The 26,926-nt window shown below is 37.5% G+C and overlaps 1 protein-coding gene across 1 annotated transcript in view; it reads right to left on the bottom strand.

Moving 5' to 3' along the window:
* GLDN (gliomedin) overlaps positions 1-26,639 on the bottom strand; it is a 97,989-nt gene extending 71,350 nt beyond the window's left edge. Inside the window, exon 1 of the mRNA XM_001380569.4 lies at positions 26,158-26,639. Within this exon, the coding sequence (XP_001380606.2) occupies positions 26,158-26,520 (363 nt within the window). The 5' untranslated portion in view covers positions 26,521-26,639. The remainder of the gene's footprint in view (positions 1-26,157) is intronic.
* Between the last annotated feature and the right edge of the window lie 287 nt (positions 26,640-26,926).

The raw sequence follows: 26,926 nt of genomic DNA, 5'->3' as shown, positions 1-26,926 counted from the left end.
AGAGTGGTAAGGGCTATGCAATGGGGGTCAAGTGACTTGCCTAGGGTCACACAGCTGGGAAGTGTCTGAGGCCAGATTTGAACCTAGGACCTCCCATCTCTAGGCCTGGTTCTCAATCCACTGAGCTACCCAGATGCCCCCAATTCCTGTCATTCTGAAGCACTTTTTAAAGATTGATTTGGAAGGACAGTCAGAACAGTTTCGACTTTTGCTGCTACTAAGCTGCCATCTTGGTTTCTCCTGCCTGGACCGAAGACCTTGGGAGTTTTATTTCTTTCCAGATCAGGCAAAGAGGAAATACATGCAGGAGCAGAACTAGAGAATGTGTGTGTTCTCTTCCACAGGATTTTTATAGTAGAAGACATTTCCCTTCAGTTCTGCTCCTGCATTCTGTGATAAAGGATGGAAAGGTTTGCAATTGTGAGGTGGGAAGAAATACAGCTCTTGGGATTTTTACCCATTTAGGTTCCCCCTCCTCAAAGCCACAGTCCAATTTAGGACTGTTACACAAGCATTTAACTCAGATTATGGCCTTTGAGGGATTCTTTCCTATAAGAGCTAGAATGCTTTGAGACATTCGAATCTTGTGGCATATAATATAATATTTTCCTTTGCGTCTCTTCCCCTTCTAACTCATTTTGATCATTGCTTTCATATTCACTTTTCCAGAGAAATAAAAAATGAATACTTGGTAGGTAGGAAATTACAGAGGAAAAAGTCAAATAGAATTGGAGTTAGAAGATATGGGTTGGAGTCTTGGCATTCCCAGTTACTACCTGAACAACCTTGGGTAAGATATTTAGCCTCTCTGAACCTCAGTAAATTCATCTGTAAAAATTAGGGAGTTGTATTCTACATGCATTAAGTTTCCTTTCAGCTTTAAATCTATGATCCTATCATCATACTCTATCATCCCTCCCTCTGTTTAAAAAAGCTTAAATAGTTATTGAATTTCATCAGGATAAATCTCAAACTCCTCAAACTTGTTTTCAAAGCTCTTTATTATCTACTCCTAACACATTACTTATGTCCCCAATCCATTCCAAGCTTATTTCCTCTTCCTCTCCACCTTCAGCATTCTGCTTTGGTCAGTACATCTGGTGAACAGAACTACAGCAAGCAATTTGGGCACTCAGAGCAAGAATAAAAACAAGTCCAAGCAGGACAAAATTCTTTTCACTTTAGTTGGATGGGATAAAAGACTGTAGGACACAAGGGGAACATTGCCTTATGCAGGTAGACTGTCAAACACTACTGCAGAGGGGGAGAGAAGAGGAGGAGAGGGTAGGGCACAGGACCAGGATGGATCAGAGAGAAGCTCACCTGGAGAGCAGATGCTGGTGGTGATGGAAGGCAGGGTGGGAGGAGGAAGTGGGTTATCTGGCAGCTTTCTCGTTTTAATAATTCTTATTCCAAGTTAGTTAGGTAGAGTGACAGAATGGATAGGGAGCCTTGGAGTCAGGAAGCCCAGTCTGAGTTTAAATCCTACCTTTGATACCTGCTGACTTGATAGCAGTGGGACAAGTCATTTTACCTTTTGGTGCCCCAGGAACTGTATAAACAAACTATAAATCACAAATCAGATGCCAGTTTTCATTTGTGGAAGAATTTTCCTTACTAGGAGTTCTCTATTCCAATGAAATCTAAGGTCTGATTTGAAAAAAAAATTCTTGTTATTGAACTATAAGCTAAGCTATTTTGAGAATGCTAAAGAAATGTCCATGCTATCAGGCTCTTTGGAATTTTAGTTTGCTGAGGTCTTAGTATGTCTCTGCCAGTGAAGCCAAAACTGCAATTTTGATTTAAAATTAATATTTAATTAAATATACAGTGGCCCTTAAGTTTTTCTAAGAGCTCCAACTTTTTCACTCACATGTATGTACTTTTATTTTCTGTAGTGCCAACTCTAAGACAGAAGGGCAAGCAAGGGTTAGGCGAATGGGGTTAAGTGACTTGCCCAGGATCATCTGAAACCAGATTTGAATCCAGGTCTTTCTGACTCCAGACCTGGTGCTCTGTCCATTAGACCACCTAGCTGCCTCTTGAATATGCTCTTTCTTTTTTTTTTAAAACCCTTATATTCCATCTTAGAATCAAAACTGTGTATTGGTTCCAAGGCAGAAGAGTGATAAAGGCTAGGCAATGATGGTTAAGTGACTTGCTCAAGGTCATACAACTAGGAAGTATCTAAGGTAAGATTTGAACCCCTGCCCTCCTGACTCCAAGCCTGGCACTCTATCTACTGGACCACTTAGATGCACCTTAAGTACTATTAGAAATTATTATGAAAAAGAAAAATCATCAGCTAACCTGAGTATTTTCATGTTCAGGCCATATGCATATAAGATCAGAAAAGAAATCATATATGAAACTATGAATTCTATTACATTATTTGTTTTTTTTAACATATGTTAAATTGAATGTCATAGAACCAACTTTGCCTTGTTAATCTGTCTCCTTCTAAACTTCCCTCTGCCCTTCTTGTGTATTATTAAAGTGTTTCATTAACCATCTTTAAAAAAAAAATTACATCACTGTAACTATTGCCTCAATCACCTTTGTTCAAATAATAACAGCTGATATTTATATAGTGCTTTCTACATCCCAGGAATAGTGCTAAATACTTTATAATTATGATCTCATATGATTCTCACATAACCTTGAGAGAGGTAGGTGCTATTCACATCCCCATTTTACAGATAAGGAAACTGAGTCAAACAGAGGTTAAGTGACTTATTCACACAACTACTAAAGTGTTTGAGGCTATATTTGAACTCAAGTCTTCTTGACTCCAAGCCTAGCATTCTATTCACTATTAGCTGGCCAAATAAAAGTCCTCCCTATAAAGAGTATAATCACACCAAACACATTCATATTGTATTGATTCATGTCTGGAAATGTATGCATGTCTCATTCTGCACCTACAGTCTATCACCTCTCCACCAAGAAGTGGGAAGCATGAGTCAACATCAGTCTTGTGGAGTGGTGATAGGTCATTGCATTGATTAAAGTTCCCAAGTCTTTCAGAGTTGTTTTCCTCCACAATATTGTGGTCATTATATAACTAGTTCTCCTGGTTCTGCTCACTTTATTCTGTTTATATCAGCATTCACATAAAAATTTCCAGGTTTATCTGAATCTGTCCCTTTCCAATTTTTTTCTTTTCTTATTATTAAAATTTTTTTCCCATGGTTCCATGATTCATGTTTTCTCCTTCCCCCTCCCAAAGTTGACAAGCAATTCCACCCATTTCCATATTATTCATTTTTGTAAGAGTAATCCTTTCAAACCAAAACCCCAAATCACCTATCCATATAAACAATTAATAAAAAATGTTTTTCTTCTGCGTTTCTACTCCCACAGTTCTTTCTCTGAATGTGGATAGTGCTCTTTCTCATAAGTCTCTCAGGATTGTCCTGGATCATTGCCTTGCTGCTAGTAGCAAAGTTAATTACATTTGATTGTCCCACCATGTTACAGTTTCTGTGTCTAATAGTTTCCTGGTTCTGCTTATTTCACTCTGCATTGGTTCATGGAGGTCTTTCCAGTTCTCAAAGAAATCCAGTTCATCAATTCTTATAGCACAACAGTATCCCATCACCTTCGTAAACCACAATTTGAATAGCCATTCCCCAATTGAGGGACAACCCTCCATTTTCCAACTTTTTGCTACCACAAAAAGTGCAGCTATGAATATTTTTGTATAAACAGGTCCTCTCATTGGGAAATAAACCCAGTAGTGGTATTTCTGGATCAAAGGGCATCCATTCTTTTATAACCCTTTGGGCATGATTCCAAACTGCCTTCCAGAATGGTCGGATCAATTCATAACTCCATCAGTAATGCATTAGTGTCTCAGCTTGTTAAATTTCTTATGGCATAATAATAGTCTATTAAATTCAGTACTATAATTTGTTAAGCTATTCCTCAGTTGATAGATTTCCACTTTGTTTCCAGGTTTTTTGTAGAATAATAAAAATTTCAACTACAAATATTTTTGTACATGTGCATCTTTTCTTACTGTTTTTGATCTCTTTTGGGAATATGCCTAGAATGCTTAGCCTAGAAAAGAGTAGTAGTGGCAATTGAGGAGGAAGGGGAAAAGAAAGGGAAAGCTTAATAACAAAACACCTAATTATTCACAAATTCTGAAGAATCTTTACCAGATTTCAACATGACTTTTCAGTTTATAAAGGCATACCTTTATAATGAATGGTTTTCTTCTGAATGGGCTATTCTTTAAAGGAAATTATTTCCCATTGAATGAAGAAAGGTGACACACCTCTCCACAGAGAGAAATCCCCAGAACTTTCCTCATTGGTATTGAATAAAGACAAAAATACTGATATTTATTTCATTTCTGTGGGCTAAGGTGCCCAATAGATAGAGATTGGGACTGGAGCTATGATCCCCAGGATAGGGAACTCCTGGATGAAGAAACTATCAATGGAGACAGGCGCCTTCTCTGCCAAAGTTGATATGAAAAAGATTTTCCTTTGCTTTTTTGGGAACCTTGGAGTATGGTCATGAAACATAGGCTATAGCAATTTTATAGAACTAAAAATGAGCCTCATTCATTTTGTAGAATTAAAAATAAATAAAATAAAATAAAAATATGAATAAATAAAAATAATTTTTTTTCTAGAAAGGTCTTTTTAATTTGACAAACACTTTTAAAGAACCCACTATTGTTTTGAGCTGCTAGAAATATGTGGATACAAAATGGCCATGATTCATTGGGGTGGGGTGCAGAGGACTTAATAGATAAGGTTTATTGGAGTAGTCTGAGAAGAGGAGAGAATTAAAAATGGGTTAATTATTAATTAATTATTAATTTATATAATTAAAAATGGAGCAGGTTCCAACAAGCAACCATTGAGGATCTTTGAAAAATAGGAGTGATAGATCTCAACAAGGAATTGTATGTCATGAAAAGACTGAGCATGAAGTATGACATGAATGTTCAGAGTTTCTCCACTGCAGAAATAGAGGAAGGTGCCAACGTGTTGGCCGGGCATCCTGTGATGAACTTAAAGGGGCTTGGACAAGAATCACATGTCATGGGTAGGCATGAAGGGAACTTCCATAATGATGTGGTCACAGATCCTTTTGAGTTGTGCAAATAGAAATTTGATACACCTGAACTACATTTACCCAGCATCCTTTTCAGTTATGTCCTCACTTTGCATCCTTATGTTTGGGAGATAAATTTTTCTGAAACCCACTGTGGGGCTTTTGGGGCTTTTGCTTTGGTGAAGCATTGTGGGTGTGGGTCTCTGGTTCTGTGCTCTGCTCTCTTGACTGAAGGAACCCCTTTCTCTCTCATTTTGTTGTTATTAAATCCTATAAATTTAAATACTTGGAGTATTCATTCATTTTTACTCTCACAGAGTCTGAGTAAGATGCCCAAGAGAGAAAGTTAAAGTTTGAGATAGGAGAAGAATATGGCAAGTGCACATAGCTGGGTAAATATAACTCTGATCTCCAGAGAGAGATCTTCCTGAAAATATGACAGCAGCAAGAGCCAGGAGAGCATTGCTCAGATTTTTCTTCCTTGTTTTAAAGCATAGATGTAGTGTCCTTCAGCTTCCAAGGGGGTGAACTGAGTTCATTCAAAATAGAAATTGAAAACGATAGATGCATAGGTAAATTGAGTACTTGCTTGCCACATAATCCAGAGCCAAGCAAGCAAATCCTGTCAGTTCTCTAGCCAGAGGCTATGACATCAGCCTCTACCCTTTGGGCTTATACTCTCTCAGATTTCCTAAAACTGGTTCCCATGACCAGATCTATTGTTTAAAAAGAATATTGTTCATTTTCTTTGTTATTATCAGTATTTGGCACGTTAGATCACAGATCTAGAGCTGGAAGGGTCCTTATAGGTCATTTGGTTCAATCCCCTCATTTTACAGATGAGGAAAATCTTCCAAATGTTTTAAAAAAGGATTGTTCTATTTTCTCCCTGTAAGATATTTCTGCCCAAGAACGTGGCAGTGTTTTTCCATAATAAACTTGTTAGCTAGGCACTGAAAATTGTCAAAATTTGGCAGTATTGAAGGTCAAATTGATCTAGAGGTATAACTGGTCTAGAATAAGTCAGGGCACCAACATGGGGTGATGGCCACCCCTGCACTGAGCCCTCAGGGGGTGTGAGGACTGGACTACCACTTCTCCTTGTATGACTGCCCCTTTGCTTAAGCTGTACTGTATTACAGTCCCTGCCTCCAGCCCCAGCTCAACTGCTTTTGTTCCAGATGAAAAGATTCCTGGTTATATCTTTGACTAGTGCTATTTTACTAAAAAGGAAAATCAAAGGAGAAATTGTGAAATTATAGTGATTTGGCAGTTCCAAGGTATAATGGTTAGTACTCTAGTCTCTGAATACAGTGACCTGAGTTCAAATCTTTGTGCAACCTGCAAAAAAACATTTAGGACAGCTATGTGATACAGTGAATAGAGTGCCAGATCTGTATTCAGGAAGATCTGAATTTAAATCTGGCCTCAGATACTTACTAGCTGTGTGACCCTGGACAAGTCACTTAACCTGTTTGCTCTCTTTCCTGATCTGTAAAATGAATTGGAGAAGGAAATGGCAAACCACTCCAGTATCTCTGCCAAGAAAATCCCAAATGGGCTCATGAATAGGTGAATTAAACTGAAATGACCGAACAACAAGAAGTAAGAATTACAGAGAAAGAAAAAATAAAAATTAAACCCTCTCTGGAAAAAAAAAGATAGATTCAATATTTTCAGTCATCTTAAGCATCAACTATGTATAGTGCAGATTCTATTGATCTTGAAGGAAACTGAATAATTGGCGATTAAAATACTGGCTCTTCTTCCTTCTCCCCTCACTTCCAATAATTAAAGCCATTGATCATTGACTACATGCAGCCAAACTGTGAGATTAGGGGCAGGATGCAGAGAGTGAAACAAACAAAAAAAAATCACACAGAAAGAAAATGAACCTTAATTAACCTTTTAATCTTAGAACCAGAAATAGTCTTAGAATATCTTTGAGAGAAGAATTTATTCCTGACTGTACTGGAAGAGCAAGGTATTAAGTAGGCAGGGTAGAGTAATGGATGAGAGCCAGCCTTGGAGTCAGGAGGAACTGGATTCAAGTCCTCCATCACATACGTTATTGTTGTTCAGTCACTTCAGTCATGTCTACTGACTCTTTGTGACCCCATCTGGGGTTTTCTTGGCAAAGATACTGGAGTGGTTTGCCATTTTCTTCCCCCACTCATTTTACAGATGAGGAAACTAAGGCCAGCGGGGTTAAGAGACTTGCCCAGGATCACACATTAATGTCTGAGACCAGATTTGAATTTATGTCTCCTTGTCTTCAAGTCTGCACAACCTAGCTCTATGGCTGTATTTCCCAGGGCAATTCACTTTACCTCCTCATAGCCCAGCAAATTTTTAATTCTAAGTCATTGAATAGATGCTGAATTACAGTACATTGAAGGAGTTCCTTTTATAGCTGAAAAATCATCAAAATAAGAAACAACCAAAAAATGAGCTTTCGTTATATAGTCTTTCTATTTCTCATATATCCGTATAGTATAAAGTTTTGGTTAGTTCTTACACCAGTAAGTTAAGAGTTAACCTCATCCAGGAAAAATTCTTCTAGCCAATTTGTGCTTAAAAAGCTTGCTTTGTGATGAAAATTATGACATCCAGTGGCAGAGGAACAAAGAAATTGGACACACCTCTTCCTGGTAATACTGAATTTGGAGGAGACTTAGCTGAGCACTGAGCAGTAGTCATTTTGGCTGAGTAAATTAAAGATCTTTTTTTTTTTTTTGCATCAGAAATCCTTGAAGTCTGGGCTATAGGACTTCCTGTGTTCTAATCATTGATGTGTTTTCAGTTACTCGGACTCTTCCAAATGATCAGTCTTGAATTCAGCTTGAGATTTTACTTTGGTTTTAATGTGTCTCTAATAATAATAGTCAGCATTTATATAGTGCTTTAAGGTTTGCAAAGCATTTTACCTTGAAGATAAAGGAAGATTTTAGCTAGCCGAGATTGAGACTAAGCACTGATGCTTGGGGCCATAAAAGAACAAATCAGGTAGCAATTGTAGCTGGAATATAAAGTGGAGGTAAGGAGTGTGGAATAGGTTTGGAAAGGTAACTTGGAGGGCCTTAAATGTCAGAAAAAGGAATTTTATTTTACCTTTAAGACAATAAGCAGTCATTACATCTTTTTGAGTAAATGAGAAACATGATTAGACTTGGGCATTAGGACATTTAAAAAAATACTGATCTCTTATCTTTACATCATCTCATTTTCTACACATCCCCCTGACACACTTTCCTATCTAGTAAGCTATCCCTTGATAACAAGGAATAAAAAAGAAATAGTAAAAAAAAATAGGTTCTATAAAAGTCATAACAGAGCATCTGAAGCTGATGATTGGCTCTAAGAAATATTCCATACCCCCAACTCTGCAAGGAAGGGAAGGAAATTCTTTTTCTCATCTCTTGAGGAAGTTATTTTGGCTGCTGCAAGGTGAGGAGACTGGGAAGAAGAATATTATAATAGTCTAGGTGAGACGTTAACACAGACTCGAACTATGGGAGGGATGCTGAGAGAGGAAACTGATGCAAAAGATGTTGCAAAAGGAGAAAAACAATAGGATTTGGCAACTCATTGGATATGGAGTTGGAAGGATGAAGGAGTCCAAATCTGTGAGTGTAGGTAAGTGGGATGATGGCAGTGACATGAACAAAAATGAGGAAATTGGAAAGAGTAGCAGGTGTGGTGAAGAGTTCATCTTCTAAGGTGTCCATAGGACATTCCCATGGAGATATCTAATAGGAAATTAGAGATTTGGAGCTGGAGTTCAGAGGAATGATTGCTATTGAGTACATAGATACTGTATCATCTACACTTAGGTGACAGTGAGAGTCATGGGAAGGGATGAAAATGATTCACACATTGTTCTCCTGGGAGATTCCTTAGAGGGAGAGAAGGTAACAAAATTCATTTTCACTACATTTTCAAAAACCTACCCTATGAGAATTGCCACTTGTCCTGAGGTAGTATTTGTGAGGCTGTTTTCAAGGACTTCAGGTTTCAGTTGTGCTTTATGGGTCAGCTTTCACAATGCTGAGGATTCATTGGATCAAGGAGCTAGAGTGGACCTTAGAGGTCATCTAGTCTGACCCCTTCTCATTTTACAGATGAGGAAACTGAGACCCAGAGAGCTTAAGAGACTTGCCCAAGGTCATGTTAGTAGGAATAATGGGTGTAATTTGAACCCAGATACTTTAACTCCAGAGCTGATGGTCTTTCTGCCACCCTACACTGCCTGCTAGAAACTAATGACCAAGAGCAGAAAAGAAACATTTTAGGAAATTTTCATTTTAATACTTTGATATATCAGTGGATTTCTGACCGAATTTGGCAGGGTATTTTCTTCAATAATGTAGTATGTAAGCCATCCATGCCTCTCTCTTCTGGGCAACCCTTGCCCATATTCTTCCATAAAACTTCATAGAACTCTACCTAAAATGTTGGGAGCCTTCCCCTAGGCTTTTTGACAAAGAATGGGTACCAGTGGAACTAATCCACTGGGTAGATAGTTTATTGATTATCCTTTGTTCTTGTTATGTGACTCATTTATTTTTCCTTCTAGTCATTCATTTCTCTGATATCAAGTATTTAAAGATATAATGACTGCTTTGAAAGGATAAACTTTCTCCAGCTATAGATTTTGGTCATTCCTTAGTATAAGGAACCAATGAAAGCATCTCTTTTGGGGACATAATTCTTTTTATTTAAACATTTTTGTATATATTAGCTTCATGTGAAATCATAGACATACATTGTTTTGGAAATTGTATGATATATTGTCACAAAATAGTAGAATTGAGAGTGTGTGTAATTGGGGCAGCTGGGTGGCTCAGTGGATAGAGAACCAAGCCTTGAGATAGGAGGTCCTGGATTCAAATCTAAATTCAGATACTTCCTATCTGTGTGATTCTAGGCAAGTCATTTGACCTTGACTGCCCTAGCCCTTATTGTTTTTCTGCTTCGGAATTTATACTTAGGATCAATTCTAAAGCAGAAGATCAGGGTTTTAAAAAAAAGTATATGTAGTTATACGGATATAAATGTTTTTCTCTATGTCTTACATGTTGCCATCTTTCTCCCCCACCCAAATTATAAATTCCTTGAGGGCAGGTAGTATATTTGTCTTGCGTTTGTATCTTTAGTGCCTAGCATAATGCTTTATACAGAGTTAGTGCTTAATCGATGTTTTTGGATTAGAAGAAGCCATGAGTCAGTTAAGGAGTCTGCAAAGCAGTGATCAGATGGGTAGGAGGACTAGGAGAAAGCAGAGCCATTGCCACCAAAAGAGGAAAGAGGATCCAGAAGAATCAGGGAGTAAATAGTGTAAAATAATTCAGAAAAGGCTAAGAAGAGAACATAAAAATGAAAGCAGTGGTAATGTTATTATAAGGACCAAATTTCATCCTAGAGAAGAACTGAGAATTCATCTCCTTAATTTGGAGATGTGGGTAATAGTAGGGGTAGAATATGGTATATATACTGCCAGATGAGATTCATGCATTGGTTAGAAAACAAGAACATGTGGTGGATGCAGTTAGAGTTAGCAGTTCTTTCAGAATCTTTCAACTAACTTACCTATGTTAAGTGGTACCATCATTATTCCAAGATTCCAGGCTAGAAACCTTAGAATAAGTAAGTCATTGCTGATTTTTCTTTGAAAATGGGTCTTTTACCTGTTCTTTCTTCTCTAGGCCCCCTGCTGCCACTGTAAGCTAGGCTGGAAGATATACACCAAAAGAATAATTTTGCTTTATAAATGGAAGGGACCTCAGAGATCATCTAGTCCTATTCTCTCATTTTTACAGATAAGGAGACTGCCACCCAGGGATCCTTCTACTAATCTATCCCCCAATTTACCATCTGTATGAACTTAACTTTTCTTGGCCTCAGTTTCCTCATCCACAAGATGGCATGCTTTGTTAGATAAATCTTTAATGTTCCTTTCAACTCTAAATCTATGGTCTTATGAACTCATCCTCAACTTATAAAACAAAGATGTAGACTTGCCAAAGTTGTGACCAGCCCACGGTTCCATTGTTAGGAAGATTCCCAGTTTAATATCTCCATGGGATTCATGGGCAAGTTTGAGTTATAGAGGCTAGTCTTCTCAAAGGGAGCCTGATCACCTTCCTAAAAAGTTGACAATTGAAGTTCTAGGTCTAGGATCCCAAGACAGCCCTATGTAAGTAAAATAAAAGCTCAAATAGCCTTCCTGGCTCCCCTTAGCAATGGTAACAGAATAACCAACTGTAGCAATTTCCACTTTGTATCTCACATTTACAAGATAATTACACATATCTGGATAATAATAATAAATAAGCAAATATCTATCTATCTATCTATCTATCTATCTATCTATCTATCTATCTATCTATCTATCTATCTACTTTTAAGGACTTCTTTGGACAAGAAACCTTCCACTGGTATGAGGAAAAGGAAATTATTTGGAAGTTTTAAAGTTTGGTATTGAACCTTATAAAGAGACTTCCTGTCCAAAGATGATGGGACACCAAGCAGTAGCAGAAGGCATAGGTTCAGCTCAGGTCCCCTCATGGATCATAGCCAGTGGCAGATGAAGGGGCAGGTCCCATAAATCTCCATTTTCAAGTCAAAGGAAGATTATGATAGAAGGTAGGATCATGGGTGCTACGACCTAAGAAGTAGCAGCTCCTGAAGCATTTCTAGCTTCAGGAATTATGTTCCTTAATAGATCTAGAAATACAAGGTCAAATCTATAGAGATTAATTATTTTCCTCTATGCAAAATGTGGGTAATTTGTAATATTTACAATCACATCAATGCTTGTTAATGGATTCATAGGTACATTATATGTTTTCAGCTAGATAGGACAGCAGAAAGAAGTAGGAAAAACATGATCCAACTATTTATGCCTTTTCTATTAAAATATAGCTTTTCACTAAAATAATATATAGAAGGACTTTCTTTTGTGTGCACTTGACACAACTGGAAAAAATAAAAGCAGAAAAATATGTAAAATAAGAATTTTTAATTACATGCTAAATTTGTTCCATTTTCCCCAAGCTATTCAAGGTCTCACAGCAGTTACTCAATCACACTCATTCTATGTGAATCATATATCTAGTGGACCACCAGATTCTGGAAGTCTCACCTAACTGGGATCACAGAGTCATGTGTCAATTTGCCAGCATGACATGTGAGATTCCAAATTGGGCAGTGTGGTGTGATTACACACCTGGACATTAGAACATGACCCAGACTGGGCAATCAAAAGCAGAGTAGCTGTAATGTCATGGGCAAGAAAAAAGAGCCAGGAGAAGCGGGAAGGCTTTCTCTGCCATTTTTTGGATTTGTGAAAAGGGCTTTCTCATTGGTGAGTCAACATTTATCTATGTAAGCCATCCAAATCCAACTACCAAATCCAGAAACTATGCCTTGCAATCTCCGCCAGGGACTTTAAGTTAGATAGGCTGGAGACCTTATTTCTCTCTTTCTTTCTCTTTACTAATAAATACTTATAAATTTTGCATAAAGTCTTCAAGATTAATTTTCTTCATGACAGTTCTTGCTCATCTTGCTCTGAGAAGCATTAGTGTGAATCCTTACATTGTTTTGCACCAAACATTAGCTCCTCTATCAGTCTTTGACCAGAGTTCTCACTTGTAATAAGTTGAGGTTGGTTCAGAGCAATGCTTCTCTTTGTTTCATTAACACCATGTAATTATGAATAATGGCACCAAAGGACATTGAAGTGATGTTGTTAGCTCTGATAAGCCTAATAAAAGTCTTAAAGCACCTAGGTACATTGGTATAAGAAATACTTATTAAATAACGGGATTTGCTATTATGTATAATTTTCAATGTACACAAAATATCTTGGAATGAATTACTTATATGAAATGAGGTCCTACTTTAAATTATTCAAGTTCCATGACACTCTTTATGAATACATCCATCAAGTGAGCTAATGCATTCTAGTTTGTTTCACTTGTAGATATTAAGCAAATCATTGAACCAAGTAATTTTATTTTTAGAATTACTAAATGCAATTTAATTTTTTGCAAAACAAATGATGGTCATTAAGGTTGAAGGGACAGAGAGATCTCAGGCATACCCATGCAGTTTTAGAACAAAGCAGCTCTTTTGAAAAGTTCTAAAGAAGGCCAATATTGGTGACATCATTGTACCAAAAAATACCAAATAACTAGAAATACACTTCCACACATACACATAAAAAAGGAAGGCCTAAGGTGTTACCTGTACAGCAGACTATGCCCTAAAGTAAATCATACTACAGTACAGTTCAAATTTTCTACAGCAAATTAACCATTATCTCTAGGGAGGAGAATGAGAGAGACATTGCAGTTGCACCCATCTCATCTAAAATGTTTTCTAGGAATTTGGATCATGATATGCCATTGGATGGTCAGTCCATTGAATCAGTTCACTTGTTGCATTTCAGGTAATTTATGTAATGCACATTTTAAGCTTCATAGTGCTATGCTATATTTGAATAAAGTTCACATCCATTCCTGGGAATATCTTTTTTTTTTTCAAATCGGAAAAGTATTTTGGAAGCATATTTAGCATCAATATTATTCTCTTGGTGAACATCTTCCAGGTTCCTTAACAAGATTCAACTTGAATATCACCTTTTTTTTGCTAAACTCTTTAGTTTTACAACTATCACCGACCCACTTGTTTCTTAAAGGAAAATCACTCCATCATCCTATCCGGAACATATTAAATATATGTGAGCACAGTATTTTAAAGTAAAATTATGTAGTCGTTTCTTCAAAGTCGATGTTATCCCAGAGATCACAAAATGACAGAATCGTAGGAGCTCAAAGGCCACTTAGACCACAAATCAAAAAGAATCCTATCTACAATATACTAGATAAGTGGTCTTCCAGCATACTTAACATAATTATGTTGGTCTTGAATGTAATGGGGACTGGCCAATGAGTGCTCAGTCCTATTAACATGTATAATACGTTCACATTTGGACCCATCCATGTGGAGCCTTGACAACTTGAACTAATTCATTTGGAACCTGCTCCTGGGCATGTGTAACGGTGGAGCTCTTCCCTCTATTTAAGAGTAGCTATCATCAGACTATTTCATGTCAGCACATTGTGTGGAAATGAAGAGCTTTGTAATTGGTTTCTGAGCCTGAACTGAAGATGTCTACAAGAGGTTCAAGCAGAGAATCTCTTACTCTCTCCACTGAAAGCTTTTATATAAAGAAGAAGAAATTCTGTGAGCCTCCAGGTAAGGGAAAGAGATAGTTTCTGTGATTTGTAGCTACCTTATCTCCCTACACAGGCTCCATGTGGATATGAATGCATGGAGCCTCTGTTTCTTTTCTCCTGTATTTACTATTTCATGATATTTGGTGAATGTATATCCAAAGAGAGAATGTGCCAGTTGTCAGCCTTATGAGTTTGGAAATGTCAAAAGAACTATTAGATTTCCAGTACTCTGATTCTAAGATGGAAGGTAAGGGTTTAAAATAAATAAACAAACAAACAAACAAAAAAACCCCCAAACCCACAAATAATCAAATAAACAAATAAACAAATGAAGGAATGAACAATTAATTAAATAAATAACTGAATAATTAGCTGAACAAATGAATGAATAAACAAACAAATGAATTAATGAATAAAAGGGGCAGCTGGGTGGTTCAGGGGATTGAGAGCCAGGTCCAGAGATGAGAGGTCCTGGGCTCCAATCTGGACTCAGACACTTCCTAGCTATATGACCATGGGCAAGTCACTTAACTCCCTTTGCCTAGTCCTTATCCCTCTTCTGCCTTGGGACCAATGCACAGTATTCATTCTAGGATGGAAGGCAAGAGTTTAAAAAAAATTTCCAGTAATTAGACTTGGGAGCAATTAGTCAAAATAGCAGCCAAAAATTGCCGAGGAATCATCCCTGAGGGGACACCTCTTTGAATGTGTGCATGGAGTAAAGAGCTGCCCCTCATAACAAAGGAAGTGAATTCATCTATAACCTATGCCACATCCTGAAGTGAATTTGCTGGGGACTACTTGAAACGGGAAAATAACTTTTGGAGGGAGAGTTTTGGGCAACTACTTAAAGTTTATGTCCAGTCTCTCTAGGAACTGACCACATGGATGTGAAGATGGGAGAATGATGCCTGGTTTTAGGGGGGGCTGTTGTTGTTCTTTGGTCCTTGTATATCTTCTTAATAAATACGTTTTTGTAAAAGCTAATTGATGTTCGTTGTTCCATTGACATTGGGGAAATGTTCATTAGTTAAGCAATATTAAAAAGCACATCTCAGATGGGGGTTAGTCAGTGAGAATACTTGAAATCCCAACTTCTTGGGTTACTCCTGGAATTCTGTCAGGAGTTAGATGTTCTTTATTAACCTAGCTTATCATGACAGTAGAGATTGTGTGAGTGAATCCAGAACCTATACTACATATATTGAAACAAAAACTTCACTTCTCTATCATTGGAAAGGATGAAGGGAATTAGTGTTTACAGAACATCTTATATGTGCTGGACACTATGTTAAGCACTTTGAACAGATATTATTTCATTTGATCCTCACAATAACCCTGGGAGATGGGTACCATTATTCACCTCATTTAACAATTGAGGAAACAGAGGCAAACAGAGCTTAAGTGACTTGTCTAGAGTCACAGAGACAGTGTGAGAGTAGGGACTAACGTACTCTGAACAAATCCCTTCTCAAAGCCACTGCTTTGGTTACTTCTTTCTTTCCTCCTCTTCAAGTTTTCCCTTTATGTTTCTTGATCTACTTCAGTGGTTTGTTCATAGTACAAACTTGATAAACATGGGAGTATTTGAAAAACCATGATAGTACTTGACTGAAAAATGGGACTTAATTCTTGGGCAGCACTGTGGAATTTTGAGTCATTTTTTCCCTTTGTGTAATTAAAATGGTACCAAACTGAATCATAAGGTCATTGTCAATTGCTACTTGAATACTGACCCCAACCCTAGATCTTCCCCTGCTTCTTACATTTGAACACTTAGCAGATGTAGATTTTGTGGATGCTGGAATTATTATTCAAAAATCATGGGAGAGCTAAGGTAAACAAATGTAAGAGGGTAATTTCATCAAGTCTATAGATGGCACAAAGCTGAGAAAGAAAGTTAACAAGTTGGATGACAGAGTCAGGATCCAATAATAATACCTCAATAGACTAGAATGTTGGACTGAACAGTATAAATTAAAATTTAATTGGAAAAAAGGGTTCTTTACTTTCATTCAAGAAATCAGCATTAGAGATGCTACATGGGAATGAAGGGACTAAAACAACAGTTTGTGGGGAAAAGACCTAGGAGTTGTAGTTGACAGCAAGCTTAAAACCTGCTAAAAGTATGATATGGAATCCAAAAAAGTTAGTATAGATATCCCTTCCATAGTGTGATTTTCTCCATTACAGTTTTGATATATCATGGGTCAGCATAAGAAATTAATTGAGAATTTTTGGAGAGTTTTGTGGAAGTTGAAAATGATATGTGAAGGCTAGCAGATGACACAGAAAAAGTTGAAAACTTAGGAATGTATAAAATATGCATATATATGTTAAACACAATTTATTTTGTCATAAATACCCCATAAAAGAAAAAGTAAAAATTCAGACTTCTTTTCTGGTATGAAGAGAGGGCCAAAAAATTTTATGTGGATTTTCCAGATCACAGAGGTGATGTAGAAGGGATACCTGAACTCATTATTTTGTTTTTCAGTCATTTTAGTTGTGTCTGACTCTTTATGATTCCATTTGGAGTTTTCTTGACAAAGATATTAGAGTGGTTCCTTCCTTCCTTCCTTCCTTCCTTCCTTCCTTCCTTCCTTCCTTCCTTCCTTCCTTCCTTCCTTCCTTCCTTCCTTCCTTCCTTCCTTCCTTCCTACCTTCCTTCCTTCCTACCTTCCTTCCTTCCTTTCTCCATCTCTTTCTTCCTCCCTCCCAGATAGACTATATTCATTTCTACCTTTGTGCTTTTGTTCAGTGTATTCCCCATTTAAAAGGCAAGGATCTACCTTTTGATCCAGTCATAGCACTGTTGAGTTTGTGCCCTAAAGAGATCATAAGGAAAAAGACTTGTACAAGAATATGCACAGCTGTGCTCTTTGTGGTGGCAAAAATTTTGGAAAATCCTCATTGAAGGATGCTCTTCAATTGGGGAACGGCTGAACAAATTGTGGTATCTGTTGGTGATGGAATACTATTGTGTTAAAAGAAATAATGAACTGGAGGAATTCCATGTGAACTGGAAGGACATGCAGGAAGTGATCCATAGTGAAAGGAGCAGAACCAGGAGAACATTATACACAGAGACTGATACACTGTGGTGCACCTGAATGTAATGGACTTCTCTACTAGTAGTAATGCAACGATCAAGGACAATTCTGAGGTATCTATGAGAAAGAATACTATCCACATTCAGAGGAAGAACCGTGGGAGCAGAAACACAGAAGAAAAACAACTCTTTGAACACAAAGGTCGATGGGGATAGGATTGGGGATGTAGACTCTTAATGGTATGGAAATGGGGCTTGATCAATGGCACATGTAAAATCCAGAGGAATTGCACATAGGCTATGGGAAAGGGGTTGGAGGAGGGCAAGGAAGGAACATGAATCCTGTAACCATGGAAAAATATTCTAAATTAATTAATTAAATAAAAATTAAAAAAATTAAAAAATAAAAGGCAAGGATCTAGAATATGGGAATCGATATTACCAACATACAATGAGGGGCAGCTAGATGGCACAGTAGACAGAGGACTAGGTTTGGAATTGGGAAGACTCATCTTCCTGAGTTCACATCTAGTCTCAGACTAGCTGTGTGATCCTGTTTGCCTCAGTTTTTCCTCATTTGTAAAATGAGCTGGAGAAGGAAATGGCAAACGGCAAACTGCTCCAGTATCTTTGCCAAGAAAACTCCAAATAGGGCTTTGAAGGGTTGGACACAACTGAAAAACAATTGAACAACAACAATACTCTGTTGTGCTCAGGTCACATCAACAATAATGTTTTCAGATTTGTGCATCAGATTTTAGTAAGAACATAGACAAGGAAGGACATGCCAAGACTAAGGTGATCAGGATTTTAAAGGGCTTTGAAGTCACATCATTCAGAGATCAGGAAAAAAATTGGGGACATTTGACCTCTAGGAGAGGAAGCTTTAAGTTGGATTTGATGACTCTTTGACCTTTGAAGAAGAACTAAGGAGTAGAAGCTAAGGAGATAAACTCAGTTCATTATAAGGAGAAACTTCCCATCCATTCATTGTTTAGTTGTTTCAGTCTTGTCTGACTCTTTGTGACCCCATTTGTGGTTTTCTTGGCAAAGATACTGTAGTGGTTTGCCATTTCTATCTCCTAACTAGCAAATGTCTCGGGCCAGATTTGACCTCATTTTACAGATGAGGAAACTGAGGCAAACAGGATTATGTGGAATGGGGTTAAAATGAGTCTTCTTGACTCCAGCTTCATGTACAATTTTCTTTCTTGTGCAACTTTCATCTAATCTATCATTATCATAATCCAGTGTCTTCTAAGTGTAAAACCAACATTATTAATGCTTGGCATCATCTTGACCCGAGGATACTGGCCTTCTTGCTTTTTGTTGAACAAGACATTCCATCTCCCACCTCGGGTCATTTTCACTGGTGGTCCCTATGCCTGGGATGCTTTTCCCCACCTTCACTTTACCTCCTAGCTTCCTTCCAGTCTGAGCTAAAATCTCACTTTCTACAAGTCTTTTTTGAATATCCTCAATTCTAGTGCCTCCCCTCTGTGGATTATTTTCTGTTTTATCCTGAACATAAAAAGTCACTTATCTATTATTTCCCCCATTAGATTGTGAACTTCTCTGAGGGCAGGGGCTGTCTTTTGTCCTTCTGTGTTTCTCTGGTCCTTATCACAAGACCTAACACCAAATAGTTACTTAATAAACATTTACTGACTGATTCTTTTAAGGAACTTCACAAGATTATGGAAAGGACTTAAGATCTCTAAGGAAGCCATTAAAAATCCTTACTAGGATTTGACTTAAATCTCAAGATCCCTAGTTACATTTCAAAGAACCAATAAAATGTTAAAAAGTCAATACATAATTGAAAGCATTGAATTTGCCTTTTGATTTCCAGTTCTATAATCAACCAACAGCCTACCAACTCAGATTTATTTCTTGAGGATTTCAGCACTGTGCTCAAGGATATGAAGGTGGGGTGGTAGGTATTGAGCATCTCAATTCTGGGCTAGGGGGTGTAAAAGCATAGTCTCCATAGGAAACTAACACTCAAGTAGACAATGCTAACACAGAGACAAATAAGGAAACAGCACCTAGCATTTATGTACTTTTCCAGGGTCTGCAACTATCTTATTTATACACAATATGCACACATGCACAGTACAGTTATTATTATAATCATCCCATTTTACAGGGAAGGAAACTGAGGCCCAAAGAGGTTAGTGGAGTTTTCCCAGGGTCTCACAGCTAGTAACTGTCAGAGGTGGGTATCAAACACAGAGCCGCCTGACCCCAAGTCCAGCACTCTTATCTTCTATACCAGTCTGTCTCACCAAGAATCAGATATATATGTGTATTTATAAAAACATGTTTTATAAATACATATATAGAGTATTTTTATATGTTCATATAGAAAATTAAGTGTTAATTCTGTGACACTGCCAAGAAGCATAAAAGCTGTTAAAGTGCAGAGAGAACTTCCTTCCATTGCTTCACAGTCCCATCTCAGTTCCCAAGTGTTTTGAAGAGAATTAATGTGATTACTTCGTAGACAGCTTCCAATACTGTATTAGCCCATTTCAAGGACACTTGTCAACTGAAAGCCACTAGTAGAGTGGTCTGAAGAAGGAAAGCTATTTCAGTCACTATTAAGAATAACATCTTGTGTCCATATAGTGCCTCTCAACAAGGATCTTTAAGTGAGAGTTTAGGCAAATCTCAGTTAAGTAATATGCCTGATAACATACTGCAGAAAGTACAAGAAAAAACCCTGCTCCAAAGCACCATTAGTTCACTTTGCATTATTTCCAAATGCCTAACACAATCTTCATGCACCTGGAGATGTTTACTGCAGTTAGAAATTTTGGTCAATGTATTTATTTTGCAATTTAGTGTTTGCAAATTATTTAATGTGCATTATCTCATTTGCCAGCTTCAGACAACTGTGTCAGCCTGAGCAAGTCACTTAACTCTGTTTGTCTCTGTTTTCTCATCTGTAAAATGAGCAGAGAAGGAAATGGCAAACCACTCCAGTACTTTTGGCAAGAAGACTCCAACCAGGATCATGAAGAGTTGGCCACAACTGAAATGACTGAAGAACAACATTTCGTTTGACCCTCACAACAATTTACCTTGTGAGGTAAGTGCTGCAGGCATCTTAATCCCTATTTTACAGATGAGGCAAATGAAGCATAGAGAGATTTTGTGACTTGCCCAGGGTCTTACAAATAATAAATGTTTTGGATGAGGTTCAAATTCAGGTTTTCCTGATTTCAAGTTCAGCACTTTTCTTCTGTTGATAACATCTTAGTAAAACTACCACATTTCCCTCAAATAACATTTCCTAAGTTTTTCTTAATATTTTCAATATTTTCCAATTATTTGTTGGAATTAGAGCTACAATGGACCTGCGACATAATCTAGTTCAAATATCTCACTGAAATATGAGGAAATGGAGTCCCAGAGAACTGAAGTAGTCTGCCCAAGTCCCCACCAGAAAGAAGCAAAACCAAGATTTGGTCCTATGCCTTTTGACTTAAATTTAATGTGCTTTTCATGTTACTATAATGTTTGGCAAAATGAGCACTTCTAAACAAAATGTTTGTATCAGTCATAGGGACTAAAAATAATCCCTTTTAACTACATCAAGCATCAAAATAAATATTTTGGAAATGACCTTTAAAAAAATTTTTTTTTAGTGTCAACAAGATGAGTCCTATTCAAATGCCATTTCACGAACTTACAGAATGAAATAAACATCAGAATGAAATAAAACACAAATCCTAGAAATCCAGTCAGAAACAAAGAAAAGAAAAGGAGCTCAAGAAGGTAAAGATAAAATGTTAGTGGACATTTAGGAAGCATCCAACCTATTATCTCATTTGACTCTTACAATCACTTGGCAAAGAAGGCAAAGTCATACACATTGCATAGATGATGAAACTATGGAATCTTATTGTTTTTTCTTTCCAAATATCTCTAGCATAAGGGTTCTTAATATTTTTGGTGACATGGAGCTCTTTGAAAGTTTTTTTGAAGGCTATGGATCCTTTCTCAGAATAATGCTTTTAAATACATAAAATAAAATATAGAAAGGAGAATGATTACAGTATATTGAAATGCAATTTTCATAATATTTTTTAAAAAGTTCATAGACTCCAGGTTAAGACCCTCTTCTCTAGAACTGATCCCTTCATTTCTGTTCCTTTCAGTGCCACCTTAGTTCAGGCTTTCATGTTCTTATCTGGATAATTGCAGTAGACTTTATTGGCTAGGATTTGTTTCAGTTGGGTTTTTTCCCCCCAATAAACTTCTAATTGGTCTTTGTATGTCTATTCTCCTTCCACTTAAAATTATACTGTAGTTGTTACCAAACAGATTTCCTTCTAATACTGTTTATTTCATGTCTCTTCCATTCTCTAAAATCTTCGGGAATAGTATCCAACTGATCTTCAGGTCATTTCCAAATTCCTTATCTGGCCACTCAAAGCTCTCTATAATCTTATTCTACCGTATTACTAACTTTGTGCTATTCCTTCTCTATCCTTTGCATAGTGTAGACACTTATTTGAATGTAGAATTAAACTTGAACCTTTCATTCTAGTCAAGTAAGCCACCTCAAGAGGGTAGAAAATAAACATTTGTATAGTGCTTATTATGTGACAAGCAGTGTTATTACAAAATTACAAATATTATCTAGTTGATATGCCAACCATGAGAAATAGATGCTATTATCTCCATTTTACAATGGAAAAAAACTGAGGTAGACAGCAATGTCTTTGGTCATACATCTACTTAGTATTTACCATCAGATTTGAGCTCAGGTCTTCCTTACTCTAGGTTTAGTGTTCTATCCACTGTGCTACCAGCTGCCTTTGGTCACTGGACACTTGATTTTCATTATGTAGTTTTGGTGCACATCCATTTGTTGAATTGTTTTAAATTTCATCCAAATATTTAAATTTTTCTGTTAATATTTGTCAGGAAGTCTATTTGTCTTGGAATAGATTTCTATGAAATCAATTCTGTTTTTTTCAACCTTTTCCAACCTTATTATGCAGGTTTTAAAAAAATATAACCCTTTTCCTCATTTTCCACTTGTCCAAATTCTACTCAACTTTCAAGTCCCCTCTCCACTTTCATCTCCTTTATGAATTCTTACTAAATAGCACCAATGAACAATTAGCTTTCTTTTCTGAAGAATCATCCTTAAGATTTACCATACTATTTATGATTTAGTCATAAACTACACTAGCTTTGTCTAATTAGTTCATGTATATTATTCTTGTCTTCCAAGCTGTCTGCAAGTTCCTTAGGTTAGGTATCATACCTGAAATTTGACTGTATCCCTCACAGCTTCTGTGTGGATATATTAATCTACTATCGTACTAAAATGCACAAACTCCACAAAATACTTTAAAATGAATCTTAATTGACTTTGTAACTTTCATTCTTTTAAGGAAAGAAAATCATGACTTAACTTTATTTAAGAAATAACCAAATACTTTTCTCATACTGCATCTATTTAAAATAGGGTTATTACACCCCCAAAGAGCTATATAAAAGCCTCTGACAGGCTGAAAAATACTCCCTTTGTAGCTTAATCTCAATCTAAAAGCTTGTCTTGTTTAGAATGATGTGACCTTTAGTTGGTAGATAAAATGCATGCCAATCAAGTCTTAATGTCAAATGAATTTGACCATGGATTTAGGGGGAAGAGGGTCAGGATAGAGTAGGGAGGAAAGCAGTCATTTTGTTTGTTTTTAAGGAAAAATTATACCAAATTTATGCCAAGTTTGTCCAAGTTGTCTCCTAATTTTAAAAATCTTTCCATTTGGAATGAATAAAAATGTAAATATGTGCATTGCTATTTCTAGACAGGGTGACTAGAGTAGCAGAATCAGAATATTGGTATTTCCATTTCCCATCAGTCCATGTGGGAGAAATAGCAGGGGAGACAAAACCTGGAGCTAGCTCTTCCCACTGCCCCTAGACTGAGCTCAGTGTCTAAGGCTGTGGCAATGAGTGGGAGATTAATCTGGGTTGTATTATTTTTGGTTAGAAGTTAAATGTGATTATAAAATAAGGAGACTAATTTTTCTGGTGTGGCTCAGAAACTAATTCTGAAGTCAATTTCAAAAAAGGAACTAAATTTTTTTTTTAATCATAGCAGCATAAAATTAAGAGAGAAAGACCTAGTCTTCAGTCTTCATTGCTTCTGCTGTTAATGGCCTAGTTTCCATAATTCCCTATGTTACTCCTTTGAAGAGAAAAGTAAACATTTCAAAAAGTTTAGAGCTGGAATGGAATTTAGGTGCCATCTAGGCCATCCTCATTTTCTTTACTATTTTTCAACATGTCTTTAGAACTATGTTTTAATGTACTTTTGAAAAAAATTCTTTCAGAAATAGGAAAAATAGTCATTTTTTGGCCAAGAAAATATGAATATCATACTCCAATGGATCTTGACTAAGGCTTCACATGTTTACTAATGAGCAATACCCTTAATTTACAGATGAAGGCAAAGAGACCCAAAGAGGTTCATTGACCTATTCAAGGTCACAACAGAAGAGTGAGGGAGGATGGGAGGGAAGGAGGGGGGAATAGAGAGAGAAAGAGAAATCAGTTTTCTTTTCTAAGAAGAGCAGAAAGTGAAAGTGAGAAGAATTTAGGAGCCTAGCCTGAGAGCTAATACAATACTTCCTGAAAACATGCCATGGCGTCCTTGGTAATCAGGTATCTCTCCTCTCTTCCCACCCTACTATTTATGTGTGCCATGGCCTACAAGGGAGAACAAAGAGGCAAGTGTGACTGGCATGGCATAACTAATTACTCCTGTAAAGAAATACTAAATCTGGCCTCTTGAGGGCCAGTAGAAGCTTTTGTATTCAGGGAAGTTCTTTCATATTCTATTAGAGATTGATACTTAGCATATTATTGGAAGCAAAGTAATAGCTTTAAAAATAATTTACAAATAAATGTCTATAAACTGGCCAACAAATTTGATGTTTTTTTCCTAGTATAATTCTTTCTAAAGCAGTTGCTGCTGTTGGCCCGAGATCTTTTTTTAGAGTCAAATTTGAACTATAAAATGGCAAATGAAAGAAAATTTAGCAAGGCTGGCTTCCAGGTTCATTTATTACTTTGTTTCATCAATGAATTGTAATGTAAGGAAATAGTTTTGATATATTTATTAAAAATAATTTCAGCAAGATAGAATTCTTCTACTGATCTATTTTAAATACAAAGGTTAGAAGCATAAAGGCAAACTAACCAAACAGGGTAAGATGTCAGTTAGGTCAACAAATAAAAGTAGAGGAGCCAGGAGACTCCTCTGGTGGCATTTATTTTGCTGTAGACAAAGAATAAGGGAGTCCTTTTTGCAAGTTTTTCTTTGGGGAGAGGTCTCAGAACTTTAATATGTAATACTGGTTGAACACAAGGGTAGAATTGGAAGTCACCTTCCTAAAGAGATAATCCAAGCATGGGTTTTGCTTCCTCATAATCTTGGGACTATTTTCATTTGTGTTAGATATTAAAATTTTGCATAATAATAGAACTCTAAGTGATGACATCTTCATAAATCTGGTATTCAAAAGTACCTCCTACACCCCTTGACTTCAGATGACAGAACTGAATTCCTTCTAATTATAAAGTGAAATAAACCCACAGTAATTATAATTAATAATGAAATGAAATAGGAAAGGTCGGTGCAATCTACAAGTAATTGCTGGGTAATTATTATATTAAAACCAGTAAAGTAGCCCAGTAACTGAAAATTGCAAAAAATAATGTATTTCTAAAGGCTAAATAAATTTCTACATTCTGAAAGGAATATTTTAAGGAATTGTTCTTTGTGTGTGCTATGGAAGGAGCATTGGATTTGGAGTCAAAGGACCTGGGTTCCAATCTTTACTTTATTATTAATATTGCTCTGTTTTAATTTCCTATTTGGCAAGTCACTTCACCTATTTCTACACATATAAAATAAGGAGGATGAGTGGACTAGGTGATTTCTGAAGTCTCTGCCAGTTCTAAATCTCTGATCCTAAAATCTAAAATGAACTTTCTGTGGTTCATTTACCCCTCTCCAAAACAATATATCAGCCTGGGATCGAGTCTTCCTAAATTTTCTTTTCTTTTACCAAATCAAAGTTCAAATTTGACACACAAGAACATTTCAAAAATTACAATAATAGTACCCAAACATCCTCTTAAATGCACCCAAAAGTTGTGAGCTGCTAAGCCCTGCCTTCTTTTTTCTGTGGGCATTTCTGAGAGTACTGATTTTTTTTTTCTGTTTTCCCACTGAATTCCGAAAATCTCACTGGCTGGCCTATGGCAAACAGAATATGTCTTTACTTTAATTGGGCAGGAGAGAGAGAGAGGAGAAGACAGTAGACACTATTTTTTCCCTTTTAAATCTTAGGAGATGTTGTACTTAAAAATAAAACTCCAGAACTTCTTTGAAAGTGTAATCTCTTCTGTTACCTACATATGCCCTTGCATCTAAAAAAAGTTCAAAAACCTAAGCAAGGTTACAAATACATATGCAACCATTTCACATGTCAACGTTGCCTCTACTGAGAGATGAAGTTTAGCAAACTTTTAGATAGGGGAAGCAACCATTTAAGAGTACGCCCCGACACCAAAGACCTTTCCTTTTAGTCCTAAACCTAAAACATGTATGTGGGAAGAGACGTCCAGGTGGCATCTAGGCTGGGTTAGTCCCAGAACTTGCAAACTTATTGCGTCCTCCCTCTCAATCTTTCCCCTTCCCGCCCACCCCAAGAGTGGAGCGCGGGATGATTGGGGAGCAGAGCCTACGCCTACCGGCACCATGGAATAAGTCATCATCATCAGCATGTCCTGGTTCTCCGCCCGGATGTGTGGCTGGGGCTCCCCAGCATGACTACGCTTGTTCCGCGCTGCCCCGGACAAATCGGGGTCGGGGTTGCCTGGGATGTTTCGGGGCGCTCGGCTCAGCTCTTGGAGGAAGGTGCGGATGGCGCTGTCCTCCCGTGCCTGCTGAACCTTCTCTGCCTCTAGCGCCCGCAGCGCCTCGCTCAATCTGCGCCACTGGCACAGCGCGAAGACAGTGCCCACCGTGTTGAGCGCCGAAAGCAGCGCCACAGCGGCCAGGGCGCCACGCAGAGCCCAACTGGCTTCCCCGCTCCCCTTTTCTGTTTTGGTCATCCTCTCCACTTAGTGCCCGGGCTGGGCCTCAGGACGCAGCTGCTGGGTTGACGGCTGGAGGCCAAGTGCGCCAAGCTCTGAGAATAGGGCGGGGGCAGGGCCGGGCCGCGGGGGAGCTCAGCGGGTTCTCCCCTAGTCGGGTTTATAAACCTCTGAAAAGCCGTGGGCTGGTGGCAGCTCTGTGAGTCACATTGCCCTTTGGCCAAGGGAGCAGGACCGATTGGAGATGAACAGCCCTGGCAAAGGAGAAACCCCCAGGGATGGATGACAAGAAGGGGAGAAAGGACCAGTGGGAAGGGTCAAGCGACAAAGCCAAGCTAGAGGCGTTGGTTGCAGAACAGTGGCACCAGATGAAGTTCCTAGAATTCAAACAAACCTTTTCACATTTTCCCCCTCCTCTCTATTC

This window comes from Monodelphis domestica, chromosome 1 (assembly GCF_027887165.1).
Source record: "Monodelphis domestica isolate mMonDom1 chromosome 1, mMonDom1.pri, whole genome shotgun sequence".
NCBI classification, from domain to species: Eukaryota; Metazoa; Chordata; class Mammalia; order Didelphimorphia; family Didelphidae; genus Monodelphis; species Monodelphis domestica.
Note: the sequence above shows the minus strand (reverse complement) of the source record. Positions and strands in the feature narration are given on the sequence as shown.